Raw genomic sequence first — 26,363 nt, forward strand, 5'->3', positions numbered from 1 at the left:
ATTGCTTCTAAACAACTTCCATAGGAGTATGTCCCCCACAGGCAGCAAAGTGATTCCTTCCTCACCTGGAGCCAGCTAGTATATGCAAGAGGCTGCAGGGTTTCTAGGTGAAGTTGATTAGAAACTGGCTGGATGCAAGAGAAGTTCAAGTACTAGATGCCTTTATTTTTTTTTTAAGTATTCCAACATTGGAAATGAAATCTTAAAATTCTAGACTGAGGCTATTTTCTTTTCAATTTAGGGAGCAATATTACCAGAAGGAAAAACTGCACTATTGTTTTATTTTGTCTTCATTAAATCTTTGTGTAGTTTTAAAACTTTCAAATTCTAAAGCTAGTAAATTTGGATTCAGGTATAATAATCCTACCAGTAATTGACTGTGAATTTTTTTAACTCATGAGGAATTCAGTTTTACTTACTGTAAAACAGCTTAACTTCCCATTTACAGTGACCATTTCTGTTTTGTTACAGGATCTGAATAGGTACTATGTTTATTTCTCGGCATTATAGCTTAAAATTTGTGTATATGTGTTTAAGTTGCTGTTTGCAGACTTTCTGGTGCAGAAGATGTGTGCCAGGACTTGTGGGGACCTTGTGAATAAGCGTGGCTACTGGAATGATGTACTACACTGGCTTCCAGCCCACTGGGGTGACTGTTAACGACTGTGCTCCTCTTGCTTTCACATTCCTGCTTGTCTGCCTGCCACAGGCCCAGGAGTGCCTGAAGTGGACTGATCAGAATTTCTCTCTTCACAGAGCCCTTCTGCCTGGCCAACTACCCGTCAGCCTTTCACAGTGTCATGTTCAACCCTGTGGAGCCCAGGTTGTTGGCCACAGCCAATTCAAAGGAAGGAGTGGGACTCTGGGATATTCGAAAACCTCAGAGGTGAGCCCCCTTTACTCAGAAGTTGTGAAAACTTTCCCCTGACTCAACTCGCAGGTAATGTCATCAGTCAGCAACAGTCTTGAGAACCTGATTGGCAGTTGATCTCAGTTGGACATCTCCCAACATATCCCAGTGTCTCTGAAGCCAGGGAGACCCTATTTCCAAGGGGCAGGCAGTGTGAGATGCCCACACTCCTTGCTAAGGAGGAATCATAAATTATAATCTGGACTCTAGACAGCATCAGTTCTAGGCAAACTTTGCAATGGCAGAGCTCTCTTCAGCACTACCTTCTAACTTTAGGTCCAGGGTTCCCCAAATGCATGGGAGGCCTTCTGGGGGAGTGATGGTGATTTGTTAAACACATTGCCCCTGAACTGGGGATTCTTAACCCTGGGCTGAAGGGGATGTGAGCTTCAGGAAGACTGTGAACCCCCAAACTGCATGGAAATTATATTGTGTATTCATCTAAGTATGTTTTTCTGAGAAGGGAGTTTAGCTTTTTTCACTTTCACAAAAGGCCGAGTGACTACAACAATAAAGGTTAAGAGCCACTGCACTACAGTGTTAGGGACCTAATGTGTTCCCCTTCTGTTTGCATTATTAAAGAGTACACTTAGGACAATTCTGAGCTGATGGTCCGAATCACTCATGGGGGAATTTCAGACATCATTAAGAGAAGTATGTGGATGGAGCAAGTAGGAGCCTCTTTCATGTTCCTTAAATCCCATGGGGGAGAGATGACCTTTTATGGCATCTGTACATGAAGCCAAACCTTGCTTTATGAAAGATTTGCATGCATTGCTAGCTCCTCTGAAAATTCTACATGGAGGTAACTTCCCACTTTAAGGTACTATTGCAGAAGAGTATCACGGAAAGTAAGCGAGGTTATGACTTATTTCATGGGCCTCGGATGAAAGGGGCAATTGAGTACAGAGGATTATCTTCCTTGGTGATTTTTTTTGTTCTAGCTAATTCTCTCCATGGGGCAGTCTGATGAGGTTGGATCTATGGCAGTTCTGTGTAGCCCAGAAGGGGATCCCTGGTGTTGAGCAGGGCTCCCTGAGGCTCCATAGGGCAGCAGAGATTTCTCCTGCTCTCTGTTGCCTATGCACCTGGCTCTTCCTTTTCCATGTGGCTGAAATGCGTGTAGTAGCAGGACCCCTGCTGTGCCTTTACGCTGTGTGCTGAGGGAGGCTTGTTCTCTGCCAGGAAGACAATCTCCTGTGTTCGGCTGTAGCCTCCTCTGCCACTTTGGGCTCTTCAGGAACAACTGTTCTGCCTTGTCCTTATCACAAAAGGCAGAATTTGGACTAAAGATGCCAGCTTTCTCCCAACCTGCTGTCTCCCATACTGAGAATGAATAGCTGGCAACTGGAGTGAGCCCTGAGCTGTTCATCGCCAGTGGAAAGCTTGAGTAGTTCATGATGTCAGCAGTGTCTTGAGAGAAGAGGGGGGTTGAACGTTTACGCTTCTCCCGATTTTCCTCTACCAGCTTCCTACTGTGCATTATATTTGGACCCTCCTCCCCTTTCTACTTGTCTCCTCACTAAACATGGCTTCTTTCTTTTTAAAAAATTCTAAGTGAGATTTCTGCTTTACTTTTATAGTAACATTTATTAGATTTAAGGTCTATATCCAGAAAAGTGTAATGAAAAGAAAAAAAAGATAGAAAAAGAAAATCCCATCTCAAGATTATCTCTGTTGCTTGTATGTTTTTTAAATGTTTTACATCAATACAGTACTTCTCTTTCCTGGTCTCTAGTCACTATCTCCAAAGGTAACTACAGTGAACAGTTTCTTATGTATCTGTCCAGAACATAACTTAATGCGTGTAACTCGTGTAAAGAATATATATCCTTAAAAGAATTTAGACTAAAGGAACCACATAATAATACCACTGTGCTCAGCTTCTTTTTTCAATTAATAATATGTCTTGGAGCTTTTTTCATATAAGCACTTGCAAATCTAGCACATTCTGTTAATGGCTACATAGTATTCCATTCATATCATGTACCCAACAACCAGACTTCTTGTTTCCTGTTTGGGCCATTATAAACTATGCTTCACTGACCCTGGTCACACATCTATCTTGGCCTACCTTTGCAAAAATGTCTAGGTAATTGCTGCATCAAACAAAGAGTGTACGTTTTTACATTTTTTATAAAAATTGTCAAATTTTCCCACGACCACAAAAGGCTGCACTGATTTACAAACTTACCAACTGTGCGTGAGACTACATGCATCTCCAGACCGTCATGAACACTTAAACTGTTGCAAGTCTTATGGGGGAAAAATATCTTCTTGTTTTGATTACTTCTTCATTTATGGGTGAGGTTATGTGGTTTCTTTGGCAACCTATAGTTTTCAAAGCCCATGTGGGAGAAAAGTCATCTAGTAGAGCTAATTGGCAATCTTGACTGATTCCTTTTTTGGAATAAAAGGAGGAGCACAGTGCTGTGGAGACTAGGATGTTTTTACCTGTTTCTTTCAACTTTTCTAAGGTTTTATGGATATGAGACAGAAAAAGTGTATGAAATATTCTTGAGGTCCTGTTCTTCACATCCACTAGTGTTTGGGGATTAAACTGCAGATCTTTTCTGTTTGAATTTTCTCAGTGCAAGTTGGCGTGGGGAGAAAGAGACAGCCCTTGTCTTTTCCATGCAGGATTAATTATGCTGAGTTGCAATGGATGATTTGTCTCCTAAACACAGCTGCCTAGAAACCCCAACCCAGATCTTGGGACAATTCTGAATTGCCTGGGAGGACAAGCCTGGAACAGGAGAGATGATCTATTTCAGGGATACTTAAAGTCTAGGGAAAGATTTTAGGGAATTTGTGAACCCCTTGTAATTGCAGGTAAAATCATGTGTGCTTGTGTATCTGAGTGAGCACACGTGGCATTTTTTTCTAGGGACAAGGAGAGCTTTTACCAGGTTCTCATAGAGACCCTTGAACCCCTAGAGGATGAGTCACTCAGTGTTCTAAAGATTCTTGATTTAGAGCCAGTTGTGGTTCCTTAGCAGGCTTCTAAGTAACTTCCAGCTTGTAGTAGCTTGGGCACATGTGTGAATTCTGGGCCTATTCAAGTGACCCAGTGGCTCCCTAGAAACAAATATATCTCCGTGGAACAATAAGGGGGGCTCACATTGAATATCTTTTCCTTCCTAGCTTACCTTATGGGTGGTTCCATGCTGGAATGGTTTCCCTGCCCTACCCCAAGCCTAAGCTGTGTCCCTCCGCTTTAGCAGGTAGCCCATAGGAGTGTGAACAGGTTCATATTTGTCCTACTACTGCCCTGAAATAAGCTGACTAGAGGGCTGGCTGGTAGAATAAAGTGTCAGCTCTAGAAGGGACTTCAGTTATCATCTGATCTGACTTCCTATTGTACAGATTGTAAAGGGAGGCAGAAGAGCTTGATGGTTTAGAGTGTAGGATCTGAAGTACATCCTGGGTACGGAGCCAGGCAGTATACCTTAATAGCCATGTGATCTTGAGCATGTTACTTCACCTCTCAGTGCCTCATAATAATAAATAATAGCTAACATTTATTAAGCATTACATGCTGGGGATAATGACAGTTATATGAATAATTCCTTATTTAATCCTATGACAACCTTATGAAATAGATTCTATTATTCCTATTTTAATGATAAGGATGTCAAGGTACAGAGGTGAAATAACATGCATATATGTGTATTATATCCTCCCCTGTATGTTCTAGTTTTCTTTCATCTATGCCTCCTTGAAATAAAACTTTGTCAGAATTCCTCTCAAATTTTCTTAATACAGGCCTGTCCAACTCTAGAGTCTGAGGCTTTTAGAGTTTCTGCCTCCCTTTTCACTGTCTTCTGGCCCAGCCCCAGTCTTCATGCTGACTTCCCATGTTTCTTTCTCTCCTAACCCTGGAAACCTACACATGCTCTTAATTTTTCTTTTGTAAAGCTTTAGAACAGAGGTTGTAAACTAGTTGCGCATAGGTCATATTCAACCCACGGAGATATTTTGCTTGGCCTACATGATGTAATAGTGTTTAGAAAATTACACAGAAAAAAAATCACAGTTTCTAACATCTCTTGAAAAAGTCAAAAAATCTGATGTCATTGGACCTTTATTCTCACATGGCAACAGTCAGCCGAAGTTGAATCATGGGTTCCTCTTTAAACCTTTGGGATGTGTTACAGGTTCCACCACTCCTTGATGTCTTAATCCAGGTGTGCTTCTCTCATTTATGTTACTTCCCTGGTCATGTAGTCATTGGAGTTTGAGGGTCTGCTTTGGGGATTTTAGTGGAAATGAGGGGGCCATAGCTGGGGAACTTGAGTATAAGTGACTGGATGAGAGAAAACTTCACATATACAAGTATACATTGCAAGTTTGGGCGAGGTTTGGTTTATTTCATTTAGATTATTTCTGCCGATGTCTTTTCACAACCATCCTCTCCTTTATCACTGCCAACATCCCAGTTATGATGTCTTGCTTGGACTATTGCAGTGGCCTCTGAACAGTTTTCAAAACTGAACTCCTTGAACATCCAAAGTGTTCAGGGAAAGTGAAGTTTTCCCTGCTGTTACTCTCCTTGTCTCACCGTTTTCGTTGCCTGTTTTAGCTGTCTGCTCACTCACCACCTCTCTCCCTTCTCGTATCTTTAGTTTGTCAGTTTTTGTCAGGAACCGTTAGTTCTGTGACAGGTAACAATGTCTTGCTTTGACAAGGATAATAAAGAGAGTGGTTCTTTCCCACTCAATAATAAAACTAGGGCAAGCCAGGAATTCCTGTAAAGACTTACCTTGTAAGCTGGTGCTTTTACGTGTTGTGTAAATGACACATTTGATAATGGGTAATGAGTTCAAATTCCTGCTGTCAGAAAGGAGTTGCTCTTAGTAACTCACCTGGCTTTGGGGCCTAAATGTTCTCTCGGCCTGTGCCAATCCTACTTCTGTAGAGACCAAATTAAGTGTAACTCCTTGCCTTCTGAACAGCTAGGCAAACTCTGCCACATTGCATTTGCGGGCTGCTCATACTATTATGGGAAAATAGAGCCCAAGTGTTCAACTTCAAAGGCCCGAAAAGGCATTTATACTCTGCTTTCTCACTCTCCTCTCCCACTCACCCACCTTTACTGTTTATATGTATATATCCAATACTCAGGCAAATGTCCCATCTATTGAAGACTGTAATAAAAGCTTGTTTTTTTTTCCCCTAAAACTGTATACCTTTAAGTTCTGTATTTTTATTAATGTCGCCATCACTCTTGTACTCATCCTGGCTAAAATCCTAGAGTCCCATTTGACTCTTCTGTTTCTCCCTCCCTCTGCCATGACCAGCCTTGCTCTGTGTTAGTGCCTGGCCACTATTTTCAGTTCTTAAAGCCCCTGCCCTATTTCAGGTCCATATCACTGTTTCCATAAGGTGTTGACTACACTGGCTTCTTAACCTGCCTCTTGCTTCTGGCACATAGCACATGTCCTTAAACATCACTTTTGCCATTCCCCTACCCAGGAGCTTTAGTGGCTGCTTTTTATCTTTGTTCATGGCCATATCCCCAGAACCAATTATGCGGGATGCTCCAAGAAAATGGTTTTTTTTGGAATGAATGTATGACCTAGTTTACTGGATGAAATAAAAACTCGTTACGCAAGCAGTCAACCCCTTCACTGGTACCAGTGTCCCTTCTCCCCTTGTAACTCCTCCTCTACATACAAACACACATAGAGGAGAATTTCTCCCTTTTTCTTGATTTTTCTTTTCCTATTCAAATCCTAGTTACCCTTCAAGGTCCAAGATCAAATGGAAGCCCGTCAGTGCAGACGTCCTTGCTGTGTCTCCCTGTTACATACTCTTAAAGCTTACTTTTCTCGCTGTGTCCCCAGCATCTAGCCCAGTTTTGGCACAGAGTACATGCTGAATGAATGAAGCTTTCCCTCACTTCTAGCAGAAGGGATCGCTCTCTCCAGAGCCTCTGTAAAGTATAATGCTTATGGCCTGTGGCATTCATGTTGCATGTCTCAGTCACCGCTTTTGCCATCATTGATTATCTTTACTGTGACTATGTTTTATCTCCAGACAGACCAGTATTATGTCTGTTATTTCCTTCCAGTGCTCAGGAATTACTTCTCAGGAAGGAAGCACTTGTCCTAATCTGTACTATTAATTCTTATGTTTTTCTGTGGATTTTTAAGGACAGAGCCATGTTTTATTTATTTTTAATCTCTATTGCCTAGCACAGTGCTTAGAATGTTACGGACCCTCAGTAAATATTGAATGAGTACAGTGTTACACTCATCCCAAAATAGTACGTATTCTCAAAGCTAGCTTTCTGTAATGTTTTCATTAACTCCCTGAGTGTGATGGCATGGATCAAAATGTCATCTGCAGGGAGTAAATCCTTAGAGGAGGTTGTAAGGGTTCTTCTGGGGCTTTCGACACCTGTCAACTAGTGATGTATGGAAGTCAAGGATTCTGGCAAACTTGCTTACTGGCTTTTGGGCCACAAGGTGGAGCTCTAGAATCAGCTTTGTCCACTAGAAGATACCAGGGCCCCAGTACGCTAACCCAGTGATCCTCAAACTTTAGAGGGCATCAGAATCACCTGGGGAGGTTGTTAACATGCTGCTTCCTGAAGCACAGACCCAGAGATTGAACTGTTGATCTGGGGCAGAACCTGTGAATCTGCCATTTTTTAATACATACCCCAGGTGATCTGGCAACTTTGCTTATCCTTCAAGGTGGAAGCTGTGATTATTCAGAGGTCTGCTGAATTTGCTGCTGTGTTCATTTGGACCCAGGGTCTTTGGGCTTCAGGCCAGAGCTTCCCTGTGTCCATTCATTCTCACCAGTGTGCCTTTTTGTAGCAAGAGACTTAGCTTCAGACCAGAGCATCTGGGGAAGGCCTGGTGAATGGATGGGAGTTGTGGAAGCATGTTCCAGTTCATAGCCTCCCTTTAATTCTCCCCAACTCTTGTTATTTAGGAGGAGGTGATATCAAATTCCTAAATCAAGTACACTTTATTTTAAAATCAAATCTTGACTTTTTTTTCTTTTTAAAAAGCTTTTTATATTAAAAAATTCACATACACATATATATATATGTAGAATTGTAAAATAAACTCCATTATACCTAGCACCCAGCTTCAATTAACCCATTGACAATCTTACTTCATTCATTCTTCCTCTGTGACCTCCCTTCCCAATTATTTTGGATCCATTTCCATGTAGCATTATATCATTTCTTCTGTAAATACTTTAGTATGTATCTCTGAAAGATATTCTTTTTTAAAAATTGAGATAAAATTTACATAACATAAAATTAACTATTTTAAAGTGAAAACTTCAGTGGCATTTAATACATTCACAGTGTCGTGCAACTACCACCTCTGTCTAGTTCCAAAGCATTTTTATCATTCCAAAATAAAACCTATACCCATTAAGCAGTTACTCCCCCAGAATACTTCTCCCCTAGTTTCTGGCTACCACCAATCTGCTTTCTGTATCTATGGATTTACCTGTTACAGATACTTCATATATCATATAACCTTTTGTCTGGCCTTTTACTTAGAATAATGTTTTTGAGATTCACCCACATTGTAGCATGTATCAGTACAGTACTTCATTCCTTTTTATGGCTGAATAATTTTCTATTGTATGGATGTATATACCACATTTTGTTTATCCACCCATTGATGGACATTTGAGTTGTTTCCACCTTTTGACTATTATGAATAGTGCTGCTCTTAAGATTCATGAATAAGTATTTGTTTGAGTACCTGTTTTCGGTTCTTTTGGGTCTATACCTGAGTGGAATTGCTGGATCATATGGTAATCCTGTGTTAAACTTTTTGAGGAACTGCCAGATTACTTTCCATGAAAAGATAATTCTTGGGCTTCCCTGGTGGCGCAGTGGTTAAGAATCCTCCTGCCAATGCGGGGGACACGGGTTTGAGCTCTGGTCTGGGAAGATCCCACATGCCGTGGAGAAACTAAGCCTGTGTGCCACAACTACTGAGCCTGCGCTCTAGAGCCTGCGAGTCACAACTACTAAGCTCTCATGCCACAACTACTGAAACCCGCGTGCCTAGAGCCTGTGCTCCACAACAAGAGAAGCCACCGCAGTGAGAAGCCCGCACACCGCAACAAAGAATAGCCCGGGCTCACCGCAACTAGAGAAAGCCTGATCCCAACGCAGCCAAAAATAAAAATAAATAAATAAAAAAAAAATAAATTTATTTTAAAAAAGATAACTCTTTTAAAAAACATAATCAATATTATTATCATACCTAAAAAATTAACAATAATTCCTTAATACCACTGCATATTTAGTGTTTACATTTCCTTAACTGCCTCATGAATGTTACAGTTGGTTTTTATGAATGAGGATTTAAATAAGGTCCGTACAAAGCAATTAGTTGACATGGCTTATAAGTCTTTTTTAATCTATAGATACTCCTACCTTTCATTTTTTCTCTTGTAATTTACTTGTTAAAGAAACTGGATTATTTGCTTTATGGAATTTCTCACATTTTAGGTTATACAGTGGGCCCTTTGTATCCTCGTGATCTGTATCTACGGATTTTGGTATCTATGGGGGGGTCCTGGAACCAATCCCCCATGGATACCAAGGGACAACTGTACTGATTGCATTTTTATACCATCATTTAGCATGTTGCCTCTTATCCCAGTTTTTTCCATAAATTGGTATTAGATCTAGGGGCTCAAACAGATTCAGGTTTGATTTTTTTTTTTTTTCTTTTGGTTACAAAAATGTTTCATAGATGGTGTTGTGTATATCCATAAGGAAGCCAAAAATATCTGGTTTTGTCTTTCGTTTTAAAATACACTGACTGGACTTCCCTGGTGGCGCAGTGGTTAAGAATCCGCCTGCCAGTGCAGGGTACACAGGTTTGATCCCTGGTCCAGGAAGATCCCACATGCCGCAGAGCAACTAATTAAGCCCGTGCACCACAACTACTGAGCCTGGGCTCTAGAGCCTGTGAGCCACAACTCCTGAGCCCGCATGCCACAACTACCTGAAGCCTGCACGCCCTAGAGCCCGCACGCTATAACTACTGAAGCCCGCACGTTCTAGGGCCCACGTGCCGCAACTACTGAGCCTGTGTGCTGCAACTGCTGAAGCCCACACACCTAGAGCCTGTGCTCTGCAACAAAGAGAAGCCACTGCAGTGAGAAGCCCAGGCACCGCAATGAAGAGTAGCCACTGCTCGCCGCAGCTGGAGAAAGCCCGCGTGCAACAACGAAGACCCAATGCAGCCCAAAAATAAATAAATACAATAAAATACATTGACTGACTTATTTATTTGGCTGTGCCGGATCTTAGTTGCGGTGTGTGGGATCTTTAGTTGTGGCATGAGGGATCTTTTAGTTGTGCCATGCAGGATCTTTTAGTTGGCAGCACACGGGATCTTTAGTTGCGGCATGCAAACTCTTAGTTGGGGCATGTGCGATCTAGTTTTCTGACCAGGGATCGAACCCAGGCCTCCTGCTCTGAGAGCGTGGAGTCTTAGCCACTGAATCACCAGGGAAGTCCCCATTGACTGACTTCTTAGCTTAGCTTTTTAAAATACAAGTAATGGGACTTCCCTGGTGGCGCAGTGGTTAAAGGATCCTCCTGCCAATGCGGGGGACACGGGTTCGGTCCGGGAAGATCCCACATGCCGCAGAGCAACTAAGCCCGTGTGCCACAACTACTGAGCCTGCACTCTAGAGCCCATGAGCCACAACTACTGAGCTTGCGTGCTGCAACTACTGAAGCCCGCGTGCCTAGAGCCCGTGCTCCGCAACAAGAGAAGACACCGCAATGAGAAGCCTGCACACCGCAAAGAAGAGTAGCCCCCGCTCGCCGCAACTAGAGAAAGCCCGCGCGCAGCAACAAAGACCCAGTGCAGCCAAAAATAAATAAAAATAAATTTAAATAAATAAATAAATAAAATACAAGTAATGCTGGTGAAGATGTGGAGAAACTGGATCACTCATACATTGCTGGTGGGAATGTAAAATAGTACAACCACTTTAGAAAATATTTTGGTAGTTCCTTTATAAATTAAAAATGAACTTATTATCTGACCCAGCAGTTGCAATCTTGGGCATTTATCCAAGAGAGAGGAAAACTTACTTTCATACAGAAACTTGAACATGAACGTTCATAGCTGCTTTATTCATAATAGCCAAAAGCTGGAAACTACCCATATGTTTTTCAATGGGTGAATAGTTTAAAAACAAAAAAAACTGTAGTACATTTATACCATAGAATACTACTCAGCAATAAAAAACAGTGAACTATTGATACATGCAACAATTTGGATAAACCTTAAGTGAACTACACTACATGAAAAAGCTGATCTCAAAAGGATACATACTGCCTGATTCCATTTATATAACATTCATGGGATAATATAATTATAGAGATGGAGAACAATTTAGTCATTGCCAGGTGTTAGGGTTAGAGGTAGAGGGGGTGGATGTGACTATAAAAGGGTAGCACAAGGAAGTCTTGTGGTGATGGTACAGATAAGTATTGTGGTTACATGAAGTTATACAAGTAATAGAATTGCACAGAGCTACACACACACACACACACACACACACACACACACACACACACAAATGAGTGCATGTATAACTGACAAAATCTGAGTAAGCTCTATAGATTGTACCAATGTAAATTTCCTTGTTTTGATATCATACTGTAGTTATGCAAAGTGGTAACATTGGGAGAGTCTGGGTAAAGGGTTCAAAGAACCTTCTTGATTTTCTGTGTATAGTATCACATCATCAGCAAACAATGACTGTTTTACTTTTTCCTTTTCCAATTTGGGTTCCTTTTATTTATTTTTCTTCTCTGATTGCTGTGGCTAGGACTTCAAAACTATGTTGAATAAAAGTGGCAAGACCAGGCATCCTTGTCTTGTCCCTGATCTTAGAGGAAACACTTCCAGCTTTTCACTGTTGAGTATGATGTTAGCTGGGGCTTTATCATATTTTTATGTTGAGATATGTTCCCTCTATGCCCACTTTCTGGAGAGTTTTTATCATAAATGCATGTTGAATTTTGTCAAAAGCTTTTTCTGCATCTCTATTGAGATGATCATATGATTTTTATTCTTTGCAAATTCTTTTTACAAGAAAATTTATTTGCAAATTCCTCTGAATCTATAATTATTTCAAAATAAAAAGTTAAATGCAAGTAACACATAATAACATTCTCCTTTTAAAACTGTCAGTAAGGCTAAAGTTCCTTCTGACTATCTCTTCCAGTCCTGGTCCCCTGCCCCCTCCTCTGGGGGTAATGAGTGTTAGGAGTTTGTAGTATATGCTTCCAGAACTTTTTCTTTGCTTTTATATGCTTATACATGTACCCATAGAAAATATATGATTTTTGTTTTCTATACACATGTATGCTTTTCACACAAATGATGTACTACTATGCAGTTATTCTACAACTTGACTATTTCACCCATCAGTGTATGTTGGGGATTTATCTATATATTAACATATCCAGATTTATCTCGTTTCTTTTGCCAGTTAAGAACTTGAGTCAACTCTCTGACTCTCTCTGTTAAGAGTCAGCTTAGATTTTTCTTCTATGAAGTCTTTTGTGACTGCTCCTCCTCCTGTGTACCCAGTGGAGGGTAGATATTCTTCCTATGTCTCTCACAGCACATATTCCCCTTATTAGAACACTATTCATGTTATAGAAGGAAACTGTTGGTTTTCTTGTCCCTGATTAGTTCTTGAAAGTGTCTTTTCATCTTATTTCATCTTTAAACTCGTGTGCCTAGCATATTGTCTAGAATAGTTAGCAGGTATTCAATAAATGTTTATTCAGTAAAGGCATGCATGAATATATGAGTTACTGAACTACAGGGAAGGGTATGAAGTGAATTACTTAGATGAATCCTTCTGGCCCTGATGCATTGTTATATGATGCTATTTTTTTTTGCTGGGTGAAATAATGCATCTCCACAGTGTATTCTGTGAAATCTTGTTGAACCAAGAAGCAGAAAACAACTTGTTGGCCCTATTTCTGCTGCTTATTTGTTGTATGGTTAAAGCCAAGTCACATAAGCATTCAGGACCTAGGTCTCCTCCAATTTGAGATGAGAATAATTTTACCTTCACTGTCCACCTTATAGGGTTAATGTAAGGATTAGGTGATACAATTTACACACAGACATCTTGGAAATTAATTTTTTTATACATCTTTTTTTTTTTAATTAATTAATTTATTTATTTTTGGCTGCATTGGGTCTTCGTTGCTGCGCACGGGCTTTCTCTAGTTGCGGCGAGCACGGGCTACTCTTCGTTGTGGTGTGCGGGCTTCTCATTGCAGTGGCTTCTCTTGTTGTGGAGCACAGGCTCTAGGCATTTGGGCTTCAGTACTTGTGGCTTGCGGGCTCTAGAGTGCAGGCTCAATAGTTGTGGCACACAGGCTTAGTTGCTCTGTGGCATGTGGAATCTTCCCGGACCAGGGCTCAAACCCGTGTCCCCTGCATTGACAGGCAGATTCTTATCCACTGCGCCACCAGGGAAGTCCCTATACATCTTTATTGAAGTATAATTGCTTTACAATGTTGTGTTCGTTTCTGCTGTATAACAAAGTGAATCCAGCTATACGTATACATATGTCCCCATATCCCCTCCCTCTTGCGTCTCCCTCCCACCCTCCCTATCTCACCCCTCTAGGTGGTCACAAAGCACCGAGTTGATCTCCCTGTGCTATGCAGCAGCTTCCCACTAGCTATCTATTTTACATTTGGCAGTGTATATATGTCAATGCTACTTTCTCACTTCGTCCCAGCCTCCCCATCCCCCTCGAGTCTGTTCTCAACGTCTGCATTTATTCCTGCCCTACCACTAGGTTCATCAGTACCATTTTTCTAGATTCCATATATATGCGTTTAGCATACGGTATTTGTTTTTCTGTTTCTGACTTACTTCACTCTGTGTGACAGACTCTAGGTCCATCCACCTCACTGCAAGTAACTCAATTTCGTTCCATTTTATGGCTGAGTAATATTTGGAAATTAAATTTAATAGAACTTGTTGCTTCTTCAGGGGTATCTATTGTGATTTGATTCCTTCATGAATTCTTCATAGTTTGAACTTTTTATTTTGTGACCTTAGGTTTGACCCCTTGTATTTTATCTGGTGTGAGTCACTTGTTTTAGATGGGGATGTCTTCATACACTCTTAATAATCTTGGCTTCATTTATCCATGAATTTGCCTACGTATGGAAGACTTTCTAAGAACATTGCTAATGTTTCTGAATTCTGCATTAAAAACTTTGTGTTTTGAATCAGTTTTTTATTCCAGTAATACAACTTTGCCATTTATTTATGGGTATTTGGGAAGTGGAATGGTGGATCTGCAGAAGGAAATCAAACTAGGTGTAGTTTTAGATCTAACCTGGTACTGTGTCCAGTGCTAACCAAGGGAGGCCTGTTTAGTACTTAAAAACCTTTCAAAGGAGGGATATTATTTGCCTTCATTGAGAAAGATGGTGAGGGACACTGAAATTTTCAGAGTCCTTTGAAAATTTTTGTTTAACTATCATTATATGAATTTAAAACAATGATATAATTTCAGATTTGCATCTACACCAGTATCCTGTGGGGCAGCATATTATTTGAAGTTTCAGTTAAGAAGCTCTTTAAATTCCCCACTGTCATACTTTTCTTAAAGCTATCTTCTGTGGTCCCTTAATTAAAGAGGGAGTGTGTTTGAGATGACATTTTAGAATGATGTATTTTCCTCTGATTACAGAAGTTCATGTTCATTGTAGGAAAACTTGGAAAATAAAATGAAATGTATAAAAAAAATTACCTAAATGCTATAGTCTAATTAACATACCTTCTTGTTGGTCTCAGTACATCCATCAATCCAAATGTTTATCACTATCTATTCTTAGATATAATTGGATAGGGCATGTATTCAAAGCCTATAGAATTCACTGTCCACCTTCTGAAACCTGATAAATTTTCTTTTTTTAGCTTGTAATTGAATTCCTAAAGTTTAACTATTAATTTTCCTTTTGAACTTTTATTTTGCAAATATCAGAAACTTGCTTTAAAATACAAGATATAATTATGATACCTGTTTACCTGTTAAAGTCTTCCTTCTTGTTGGCTGCTTATTAGCAGGTAGATAAATTTAACTCATTTGAAGGACGTGTGGTGGTGTCAGTGAGGAGGAGAAGACCTAAGTGGTCATTGGCAAATCATTTTACTTTCTGGGCCACAGTCCTTTGCCTGTGAAAGAAAACTTTGACTCAGATGATCTCCAAGCCTCCTGCTATTTCTCTGATTTTTATGTTGCTCTTCTGCTTGCCTCTCAAGATTAGATTTCGTGAGCAGACAAATGTCAGGAGCCAGGTGAACCTTTGTGGAGCCTGTTTTGTTTAATGTTCTAAGTCAGGTTTTTCAGATTGCTACTCATGATCCACTAGATCATGCAGCATCTACTTATTGAATGCCTGTTATGTGTCTGGCACTGTTTAAGCACTTGGGATGCACAGGAAAAGACATAAAAGGTAATACTCTAGTGGAAAAGGACAAATAAGAAACAAAATAAATACTTAAAAATATATGGTATGTAAGATGGTGATTCATGTAGTAGAGAAAACTAAGCAGGCAAGGGAGAGAGGGAGCATTGTGGAAGTTGCATTTTTGCATAGGGTATATCAGGAAAGGCTAATTGAGAAGGATATTTGAATAAAGAGGTAAGTGAACGAACCATGCTCATATCTGGGGAGGAATGTTCCCTCAGGATTTGCAAGTGCAAAAGCCCTACAGCAGAAACATGTCTGACGTATTCTAGGAGCAGGAAGGAGGCATCATGTGGTTGAAGCAGAGTAAGGTAAGAAGAGTGCTAGGGGGCAGAGTCAGAGACATAGGGATTGAGGGGCTGTCTAGGGCATTGTTGGCATTATAAAGAATTTGGGTTTGGGGGACTTCCTGGCGGTCCAGTGGTTAAGACTCCGTGCTTCCAATGCAGGGGGTGCGGGTTCCATCCCTGGTCGGGGAACTAAGATGCCACATGCCACGTGGCGTGGCCAGAAAGTTAAATGAGTAAGTAAGTAAGTGAGTGAGTAAGTAAATAAATAAATAAATAAATAAATAAATAAAATTTAAAACCTTAAAAAGAAAAAAAAGAATTTGGGTTTTAATCTGGTTGAAATGGGAAGCCGCTGGCAGATTTTCAGCAAAGGAATGATGTGATCTTGACTCGTGGATCACCATGCCTCTGGCTGTCTTGTTCAGGATGAAATGGAGCATGGGCCAAGAGTGGAAGCAAGGAGGTAAGATAGGAAGCTCTTTCAATAATCCATTAGGCCATGAAATTAATTTAGATGGTCACAAGTATTTATTAGATAGAAAATGGAAAATAGAAAATCAGTGTATTGCACACAGCAGACAGTAAGTTGTTTAATGAATGTATGCTAAATAAATGGGAGTGTACTGGAATGCAGTATAAGATGTACTTACTGCAAAGGTTTACTATAAACAAGTTTGAAAGCCATTATCCTGAGACATTTATATTATTGCCAACTAGAGGTGACTTTGGTTTTTGGACACATTCTCAGTAAGTGGCTCCTGTATGAAATAAGCCATCTTCCTATAATCGTGTCTCATCGGTCAGCACTTTGGCCTTCTCTCCCCTTTCCTTTGCATTCCTCTCTTCTCTTGTTTTCAACTGTTTGCGTAAGTGTTCTTGTAGAAGATACCAAATTGTAATTTTTGTTTTCAGACCCTCTTCTGCTTAGGATTTTTTCTAGACTTTGCCTCTTTCCCCTTTAACATTCCTCTAGCTTTGTGGCCTTGTACCCTGACAGTCAGCACACGCACCCAGTTTCTCCTCCTGCCATCAGGGACTGCCTGTTTATCTGCCTGTATTCCCACCCACTCCTTCTGCACTGTTACTGTTGCTGTAGCAACTGCCATCTCAGTCTCCCCCTTCCCCTGGCTTTTTTCTTCCCTCTGCCAACCAGTATTCATTAAACTCTTCCTCTCCAGTTTTCTACACTGTGAGGTCAGGGCTGATGCTATGTAACATCTGTCAGACGGTAGGGCCAAGAATAGCTTAAGAAAAAGATTAAATGGCTGCTTACAAAACCCCTCTCTATTTTTCACAGCTTAAAGTGGGGTTTTGAATAAGCAGGTCATCTGATGAACTGAGATGACTAAATGCTGAGTCCCTAATTCTGTAGAAAAGTCATGAGTGTCCTAGAACAAAACTGTTATGGCACTGCCTCTTAATTCATTTTGAGATCTTGCATAGGGTTGAGATCTTGGTTGGTTTTATGTGGCTTTTGGGATCCTCTGAGCCAAAGGCAAAAACGTGGACTGTATGTCACTTCAACTCTGGGTATGTCCCTGTTCTGGAAGGTGATGATTAGAGGCACTGCAATACCTCCCATCCATGTTTGCTTCATGGAGGGACTGGATATGCCATTTGATTACCTGAAGATCTTTTTATCAGAAATTTAGTCTAGCATTTCTGCTGACCTCATTCAAACTTAAATTTCTGGATGTTCAAAAAGGGAAGGAAATTTTACCATGGACACTGAACCTGTATCTATATTTCAACCCAGAGAGGCTTGGCAGTGGATCATGTTCTGAAGAAAATAAGTTTGTTTAGTCACAGATGACAGTGTGTCTTTCTCGGGCTTATTGTCCAATAGTTCTGGTTTCCTCTAGAGAAGTCTCAATCTTGGAACTGAGGACTGTGTTAGAAAAAACAAAAGAGAAAGCCCAGGTTCTTCTCCTTCCAACTCACATAAAAGAAATGGTTAAGGAAAATGTGGCAGGGACTTCCCTGGTGGTCCCATGGTTAGGAGTCGGCGCTTTCACTGCCGTGGCCACGGGTTCAATCCCTGGTCGGGGAAGTAAAATCCCACAAGTGCACGCAGGGCACAACCATCTGAAAAAAAAAAGGAAGAAGTGGTATATATATGCAATGGAATACTACATAGCCATAAAAAAGAATGAAATAATGTCATTTGCAGCAACATGGATGGACCTACAGATTGTCATACTAAGCGAAGTAAGTCAGAAAGAGAAAGACATACCATATTGATATCACTTACATGTGGAATCTAAAATATGATACAAATGAACTTATTTATAAAACAGAAACACACTCACAGACATAGAAAACAAACTTATGGTTACCAAAGGAGAAAGGGGGTGGAGGAGGGATAAATTAGGAGTTTGGGATTAGCCAGATACAAACTACTATATATACAATAGATAAACAACAAGGTCCTACTGTGTAGCACAGGGGACTATATTCAATATCCTGTCAAAAACCATAATGGAAAAGAATATGAAAAGAAAAAAAATATATATATATATATAAAACTGAATCACTTTGCTGTACACCAGAAACTTACACAATGTTGTAAATCAACTATATTTCAATTAAAAAAAAAAGAAAGAAAAAGGTTAAGTGATCACCAAGATCTTGAACACACTTGAAGATGTGGGCTGTGACTTTTTGAACTTTTTCATTTTTACTTAATTCTAGTATCTTCTAGGATTTGTCATGTTCTCTGGGTTATGTTATAGGAAGTACAGAATGCCCCTGTATTCCTTATAGGCCATCCTGTCCTAAAGCAGAAACTGGAGGGGAGAGATTTTCCCCTACCCGTGAGACATTGAATTTGCCTCTCTGGTTGTCTGATACCAGGTCTGATGCCTGTGATTTGGAGTAGCAGTGCCTTGACTCCAAGTGTTTCACAGGTGTTAGGAAACTTTCACATAGAAGCTCTGAGGAAATTCATGCCAGTGGGCTTTGGAAAATCTTGTTGGCACCGTCGATGAATTACTTAATCATGGATTTATGGAAATCGAGGTTCATGAAGCCAGATCTTGGAACGTTTACCAATGCTCTATCTTGTGCAGGACTTGATGCTCCTAGTCACTTTTTCTGGAAACAGCCTTGGCTTGTTTCTCTTCTGTTCCAAGACTTTAGCCTTGGCCAAAGACTTTTTAAATTTTTCTTTTTATCCCACCAAAGCAATAAAGAAGTCCAATTGAATATTTTTGAGGGGCCAAAAACCAAAAAGCAAAAAACCAGGGGAACACACTAGTGAGGAATATTTTCCTGATGTTCTGAGGTTCTCTTGCTTTTTGTCCTGCGTCTTTTGCATGCTGACCCTTGGATCACCTCCTACCCCATTCTTGTTGCATTTTATGACAAATTCTTGGTTGAAGATAGGCTGGGAATAGATTTATTGCTTTTATTTTTCTTATAAGGATATTTTGTTTTTCTTTTGAAATCTAGTAACAATCATTTTATTTTACTTGCTTTTATCTTATTTATTTTTTTATTTTTTAACATCTTTATTGGAGTATAATTGCTTTACAATGTTGTGTTAGTTTCTGCTGTATAACAAAGTGAATCAGCTATATGTATACATATCCCCCCATATCCCCTCCCTCTTGTGTCTCCCTCCCACCCTCCCTATCCCACTCCTCTAGGTGGTCACAAAGCACCAAGCTGATCTCCCTGTGCTATGCAGCTGCTTCCCACTAGGGATATTTTGATTTGAACTCATTTTAACTTGTTGCTAGTCCTTTCAAGATACTGCTCGTCTCATTTGGGTGTGTAATGGTGGCCATTTCTCTGGAGGAGTGGAGATGGTGGCACCTCTGCTGTCAAGATTGAGGCATTCTTGTGTACAGGTACCATCAGTTCTCCAAGAGGAAGTAAGAAACTTCTCCTTCAGGGAATGTGTTGAGGGCAGGAAAAAAAACATGTCAGGCATTGTTGGTAGAGTGGAACTCTGATCTTAAAAGGAATTAGAGTCCTTTCTGCTGTTAGACATGGGGCTGTAAAAAGTGCCATATTGTGTGGTTGGTTTTTCACTGAGCCTCTAGTAATCTGCTTTCTCTCCACCTTATTTTCCCCCGTACACCCGCCGCCCCAAATTCCAAAATGGAACCATATTTTTCAAAGTGTGGTTTGAAAGTCACATGCATCATAATTAATTAAGGTTGCTTGTTAAATTCAGATTCCTGGGCCCACTTCTCAGACTGAATTAGAATATCTGGGGATGGATCCTGAGAATCTGCCTTGGTTTTTTTTTGCCCATGTGGCTTGTGGGGTCTTAGTTTCCCCGACCAGGGATTGAACCATGCCCCCTACCGTGGAAGTGCGGAGTCTTAATGACTGGACCGCCAGGGAAGTCCCAATCTGCCTTTTTTAAAAGTCCCAGATGATTTATCATGCATCTTACCCATGGAATCATAAACAACAGGATCTTTGACATTATCTTTATATCTTGACTGTGAGGGGAAACTGCTTCTAAGCCTTTTCTTCCTGATGAACTAGATCATTCTTACCATTCTCAACAGGAGGAGCCAGCTGCAGAACCCCTGCTGAGAAATTACAGTTAATGTAGCTCACTTTCTCAATTTCAGGTGTCAGTCTATCCCTTTGAAAGGATTTTTGCACCCAAACATGAAGTATTCAGTTTTAGTAGCTGCTGCTACAGTTTTTTGTTAGCTGCACCCCTAAAGACTCTAGGAGCAAGATTCCTATGTACCTACCCTCCCTGTATGAGAGATAGGAGTTCCCTGCCCAGAAACTAAGAGAAAGGTTAGTGACTCTCATGGAGCCCACAAACAGACCCCTGTAGAGTGGCCAGATTGCCGACATAGGAGCTTGGGTGGGAATGGGATGGGCCCAGATGCCTGTCCTGGGCAGACTCCTGCAGGCCTGACTAGAATCTGCAGAGGAAGTTCCTGTTAACAAATGGAAAGGGTGTTGCCAGAGGCCCCAGCTTTCCTGTCAGGGATGCCTGAGCTGATGCAATCCCCTGCTGCTGTGGCTGACCAAGTTTCTTTTTGTTGAGTCTTGTTCCCACCCCCAACTCCTCTTCAGTCCTACAGATACTGGTTTATTTGCACACTCCATGCTGATCTTGAATTGAAAGGCTTTCATTGTTTTTGAGATCAGTGTTTAGATAACACCACATGCCTGTGGCAGCTAGGACACCCTGTAAAGGAAATGCCTGGGCTCTAACAGCCCCATCATTCATTCCCTGTATGTGAATGACTGTGGCCTGTGTTTAGGACATTGTAAGAACATTGCTCTGCAGGGGTTATTACTTGGGGCCTGCAGGAGTACCAGGCTTCTCCTTGATGTTTAGAGTTCTAGAGACCGTTTTCTAAGTCACTTCTCTCTTTACTTCCCTTCCAAACATAAGAGGATTAAAGTCTGTTTTGCCTAAGCCTTGTTTCCATACATACCTGCGGTACTAGAGCGTTCTTCCCTCTGGTGAGAAGACTGCTTTGGGGGACACAGGACTCACTGTGGCTAGTGGTGGTGCAGAATGTTTTTATGATCAGGCCAGGTTGGCAGCTTCCTTTGCACTGTGGTCCAGGGCCTCGTTTTCCCATGGGATATCTGCTTTCTTTTTTAAAAAACATTATAGTAATAATCTCTTTAATTTGTATAGCGCTCTGCCAGTTACAAAGATTTATACCACATATCATTTCATTATATCTGTATAATGATATAAATTTTACTGTATATAAAGAATATATTAAAGAGTCTTCAGAACCAAAATTAATATCAGAGTTTCAGAGAAAAGATGACTTCTTGGATTTATGTTTAATACAACAGCATGTTGAAAAAACTAAAGTTGTGAATTCAATTATGTCAAATGGTCAAACAAGCTAACACTAATAGCAGGAGTAATTTATTCTCTATAAAACCTATAGACACTATTATAATTGTAAATTACTTTTAATTCCTTTTTTTTTCACATTTATAAACCTTTTTTTTTCTCTTTTGGTTGTTTGCAGGTTTTTTTTTTTTTTTTTTTTTTAGTTCAGTTTAGTTTTGTTTTTGAGATATCTCCTTTCTTGTCCCCTTAAACTTCTCCATCACTCTCTTGCCAGAAAAGAAATAAAAGAAAATGTGTTATATTCATTCAGTGTTAAATCTCTTCTGGTAACATACAGCTCTTTAAGTTTTCACTTGGTAAAATGCTATTAAAACTTCTTCCTTAAAAATGTTTCAGATAAGTCTGGCAGGCTCTAATTTATGTATCTCAAGGCCCTTTCCAGCTCTGATTCCCTAAATTTATAACCTTTTTTTCTTAAACTACTAGAATCTCTTTACATAACCACAGTGTCTTGTGAAGCAGAGTGAGTTAATAGCACTGATGTGGCCCTCATTTCTATAGCATTCTCCAATGCATATACTTTTTTTTTTTTTTAGTAAATTTATTTATTTATTTTTGGCTACGTTGGGTCTTCGCTGCTGCATGCAGGCTTTCTCTAGTTGCAGCGAGCGGGGGCTACTCTTCATTGCGGTGCGTGGGCTTCTCATTGCAGTGGCTTCTCTTGTTGCAGAGCACGGGCTCTAGGCACACGGGCTTCAGTAGTTATGGCGTGCAGGCTCAGTAATTGTGGCTTGTAGGCTCTAGAGCACAGGCTCAGTAGTTGTGGTGCACAGGCTTAGTTGCTCCATGGCATGTGGGATCTTCCTGGACCAGGGCTCGAACCTGTGTCCCCTGCATTGGCAGGCAGATTCTTAACCACTGCACCACCAGGGAAGTCCCTCCAGTGCATACAGTTAATCTCACTTTCTTACCAGTAATTTGGTGTTCCAAGAATTAAAGAAAGAAAAGTTGGTTGACATGGACAATGAACAGTCATCCCTCTATAATAAAATAGTGTCCGGGTAATCATAATCAAGGACACTGACTACTAGAAAGTTAAAACACACACCCTTTGTTACTTAGTACTGTATAATTGTTAATGTTCACTGCCATCCTAGTTAGCACATTGTAAGTATCTTCTGAGTCATCAAAGTAAATTATTTGGAACCATACTGTGTGACTTTTTAAAAATGTTATGAACATTATGAAACTACAGAAGAATACTGGGTGAACCAGATCATACCACTCTCTAGTAGAAGCTGGATAAATGGAATTATATATATTAGCCAAAGTATATTTTAAAGCTAAATATAAACTCTTTGGGAATTGTAAAGGGAAACAAGTCATCTTGCTTTTCTAATTGTTGTAACTGCTTGCTCTGTGTTTAATTTAAATTTTTTCTTTAATATTTATTCTTGAGTCGTGCCATATGAAATATAAAAATTCTCTGTAAACAGATTGAAAATTCAAAAATAAATGTGTAAGCAATAGAGTGATTATTATTAAAAAAAAATCCAGAATAAACTAGAGTATCTTTTCTTGGCTGATGGTTCTTGTATCGCTAATTCAAAGGACAAATATATTCCTTAAATACCATCCATGATTAGCCAGTTAGTGTGGACACCACTGACTTCCCAGAGTCTTGACAAGTATCTATTTGCTTATGTAGCTCAGGTAGATAAAAGAACTAATCATTTTAATATGTCTCTTCTTTCAAGATGCTTGTATTATCCTTTTCCTATAAATTTACTGGTAATTTGCCTTTTGGAGATTGAAGAGGGGAACCACCAGTTTAAATAACTTGCTTTAATGTAATCAAGGAGTCATCCCTCTCCTCTTTATTACCTTCTAGCCCACTGCATAAAACTAACTTTCTGCCAAAATTCAGATGTGCAAGCCTGACAGGAGGTCCTGGTACAAAATGCAGTGTTTTTTGCAGACTCTTGTCCAGCCTGCCTCATGCCTGATCCCTGTGCTTTCTGCCTTCCAGTTCTCTCCTGCGCTATGGGGGCAACCTATCCCTCCAAAGTGCCATGAGTGTGCGATTCAACAGCAACGGGACCCAGCTCCTGGCCCTGAGACGTCGTCTGCCCCCTGTGCTCTATGACATCCACTCCCGCCTGCCTGTGTTCCAGTTTGACAATCAGGGTTACTTCAACTCATGTACCATGAAAAGCTGCTGTTTTGCAGGAGATCGTGACCAGGTAAGTGCCTTCTGCCGCCTGCATCCCACACTGATGCTTTCCTCTCAGATTTTTCTTTCCGTACTGGTCTTTATTTCTCTTTAGCCATGTCAGGTAGAAACAGTTGAGGGGAAACAGTAAGTGTCTGGAGACATTCTGGCTTAATAGTGAGTTTTTCCATCAGAGCTGCCTTTGGGTAATATGAGACACACACCATAAACCACAGTATGGTTCTGAGCAACCTAGCTCTGCCAAGTTTGTGAACAGATTTTAAGATTCTAAGAGTGTGTCATTTCACAAGAAAGGAGGAAGTCCATGGACAATTAGCCTGCCAAAAAAAGACACCTTTTTTTTTGTATCAGTGAAACACAATGATGAATGAAACACTGTAAGTACCCTCCAAGAGACATACATCCTGAATAGCCCCTTTGAATGGCACCTTTTTCTTGGATGAAATGGGCTGAGCAGCTTTGTTTGAGAGGAAGCCAGATGCTGACGTTTTTCCTTTTTATTGTCAGCATCACAACTGGGAAGGAGAACCCAAGCTGTGAGTTTCCAGCCTTTTCACAGTCTTACTGGGAATCGAGATACTGATGTTGACTTAGAGCTGGCAGTTTAAAAACATACCTATACCTTTGCTATACCTGTCTCTCTTGGCCATAGAAGTTCTAAAGTGGGTGTCAGTGAATGGATCAGTTGGACTGGTCTGAGTAATCAAGCTGAGTAAAGACAAATATAAAGAAAGATTGAACAAATAAATGGATAAATTTTTTTTTCTTCTCAAACACAACAAATCTTATTGCCGTTTCACATCTAGATTGGAAAAATAGAAACCTTAGTCTTGCTAATTCTTAGTGTTCTCTTTGGATCCATCAACTGTGTTAAACTTTGACATATAATTCTCACATGCTGTACTCCACTGCTTTAAAGTTATTTGTGGGCAAGGGGCATAAAAGAAATAGTTCTTTGAGAACTTGTGAAGACCCTGCTTTTTGAAGGCAGTAGCTAGGGTTTTTCTCCCTAGCTGAGGTAGAGGCTCCCCAAAATCATCGCTTAAAGATGAGCGTATGTAGTAGGAGCACAATAAATGCTTTTTTAATTGAGTTGCATGTTAAAGAAGCTGAGAGTATCTTTTAAGTTGTCCAGGCTAGGCATTTCCCCTTTTACAAATAGAGAATATATATCTAAATGCAGAATTTATATTTGTCAGAGTCCTAGGGCCTACTTAGCTGCCATCTACACTTAAAACCACTAGGTGGCCTCAGTTATATAAGCAATATCTCCTTGGAGAGGCCACAATGCCTGATAGACTTAGTTTTTATAGGCAATTTGTTTCTTGGGTGGAAAGAAGCAGTTTCTAGAGATGATCTGACTCACAATAGAATAGGTAATTTTTGGGGCTTCCCTGGTGGCGCAGTGGTTGAGAGTCTGCCTGCCGATGCAGGGGACACGGGTTTGAGCCCTGGTCTGGGAAGATCCCACATGCCGCGGGGCAACTAAGCCCGTGAGCCACAACTACTGAGCCTGCGCGTCCAGAGCCTGTGCTCCGCAACAAGAGAGGCCGCGATAGTGAGAGGCCCGCGCACCGCGATGAAGAGTGGCCCCCGCTCGCCGCAACTGGAGAAAGCCCTCGCACAGAAACGAAGACCCAACGCAGCCATAAATAAATAAATAAATAAAATTTAAAAAAATTAAAAAAAAAAAAAAAAAGAATAGGTAATTTTTTTGCTCTGCAGAATGGTTGATTTAGTTTCATTTAGCTATGGAAATGACAACCAAGCCCCTGCCTCCCTCTCTACCTTTCTTCCTTGCTTTTGTTGATTTTCCGTCTTCTGTCAAACCTCTTATGCATGTGATTTTATTTCATTGAACAATAAAGAGCAGGCACTAATTGTAGAAATGTAGTGGTTTATTAGGTTTTATTACCGGAGACACAGGCCCTGAGAGAAAGGAGAAAGAGGTGAAGGAGAATGGATGTTGTGTTTTCTTTTAGTTCCTATGTTAGCAGCCAGAACCTGCCTGTGTGGAGTCCTTAAAAGACCCAGAACAAAGGCCTCTAACCAGTATGTAAGAACACACAGGCCATGGTTTCTCCACCTTGGCACTGTCAACATTTTGGTGGGATAATTCTTTATTTTGTGGGGCTGTCCTGTGCGTTGTAGGATAATTAGCAGCATCCCTGGCCTCTCCCCACTAGATGCCAGTATCATCTCCCCCCCAGCTGTCACCCAGACAACCAAAAATGTCCCCAGACGTTGTCCCTGATTGAGAACTTTTGACCTAGGTTATAATTACCCACTTTGAGATACAGGGGGACAGGTACAGATACTGCCATAGGCAGAGCCACACAAGGTATTTTGTGGTGGTCCTGGTTATCTACATTGACAAGATGTAGTTGTTTTGGCCTTTCAGGTTATATATAATGATAAAAACATTGAATGGCTTTTGATTTTCTCTATTCAGAGTTGACTGTTATGTATGATTTTTGTCCTGTGGGAAGAGTTTGTGGGTAATATATTCTTTCTGACAAACTAGACTGCTTTTTGGTTGGGATAAGTGGTTTGCCATGGATAGAGGAGGATGGGAAGTCATTGAGTCTAACTTCAA

At 40.5% G+C, this 26,363-nt stretch overlaps 1 protein-coding gene across 5 annotated transcripts in view; it reads left to right on the forward strand.

Annotated features, from left to right (window-relative positions):
- The window catches only part of DCAF5 (DDB1 and CUL4 associated factor 5), a 107,265-nt gene that overhangs the window by 36,856 nt on the left and 44,046 nt on the right, over positions 1-26,363 (forward strand). For all 5 annotated transcript variants that reach the window (XM_082451586.1, XM_082451588.1, XM_082451589.1 and 2 more), the window contains exons 5-6: positions 757-886; positions 23,564-23,777. In XM_082451586.1, coding sequence (XP_082307712.1) covers positions 757-886; positions 23,564-23,777 — 344 coding nt within the window. The remainder of the gene's footprint in view (positions 1-756; positions 887-23,563; positions 23,778-26,363) is intronic.

The sequence above is a fragment of the Balaenoptera physalus genome (genome assembly GCF_965194825.1).
Source record: "Balaenoptera physalus genome assembly, chromosome: 2".
NCBI classification, from domain to species: domain Eukaryota; kingdom Metazoa; phylum Chordata; class Mammalia; order Artiodactyla; family Balaenopteridae; genus Balaenoptera; species Balaenoptera physalus.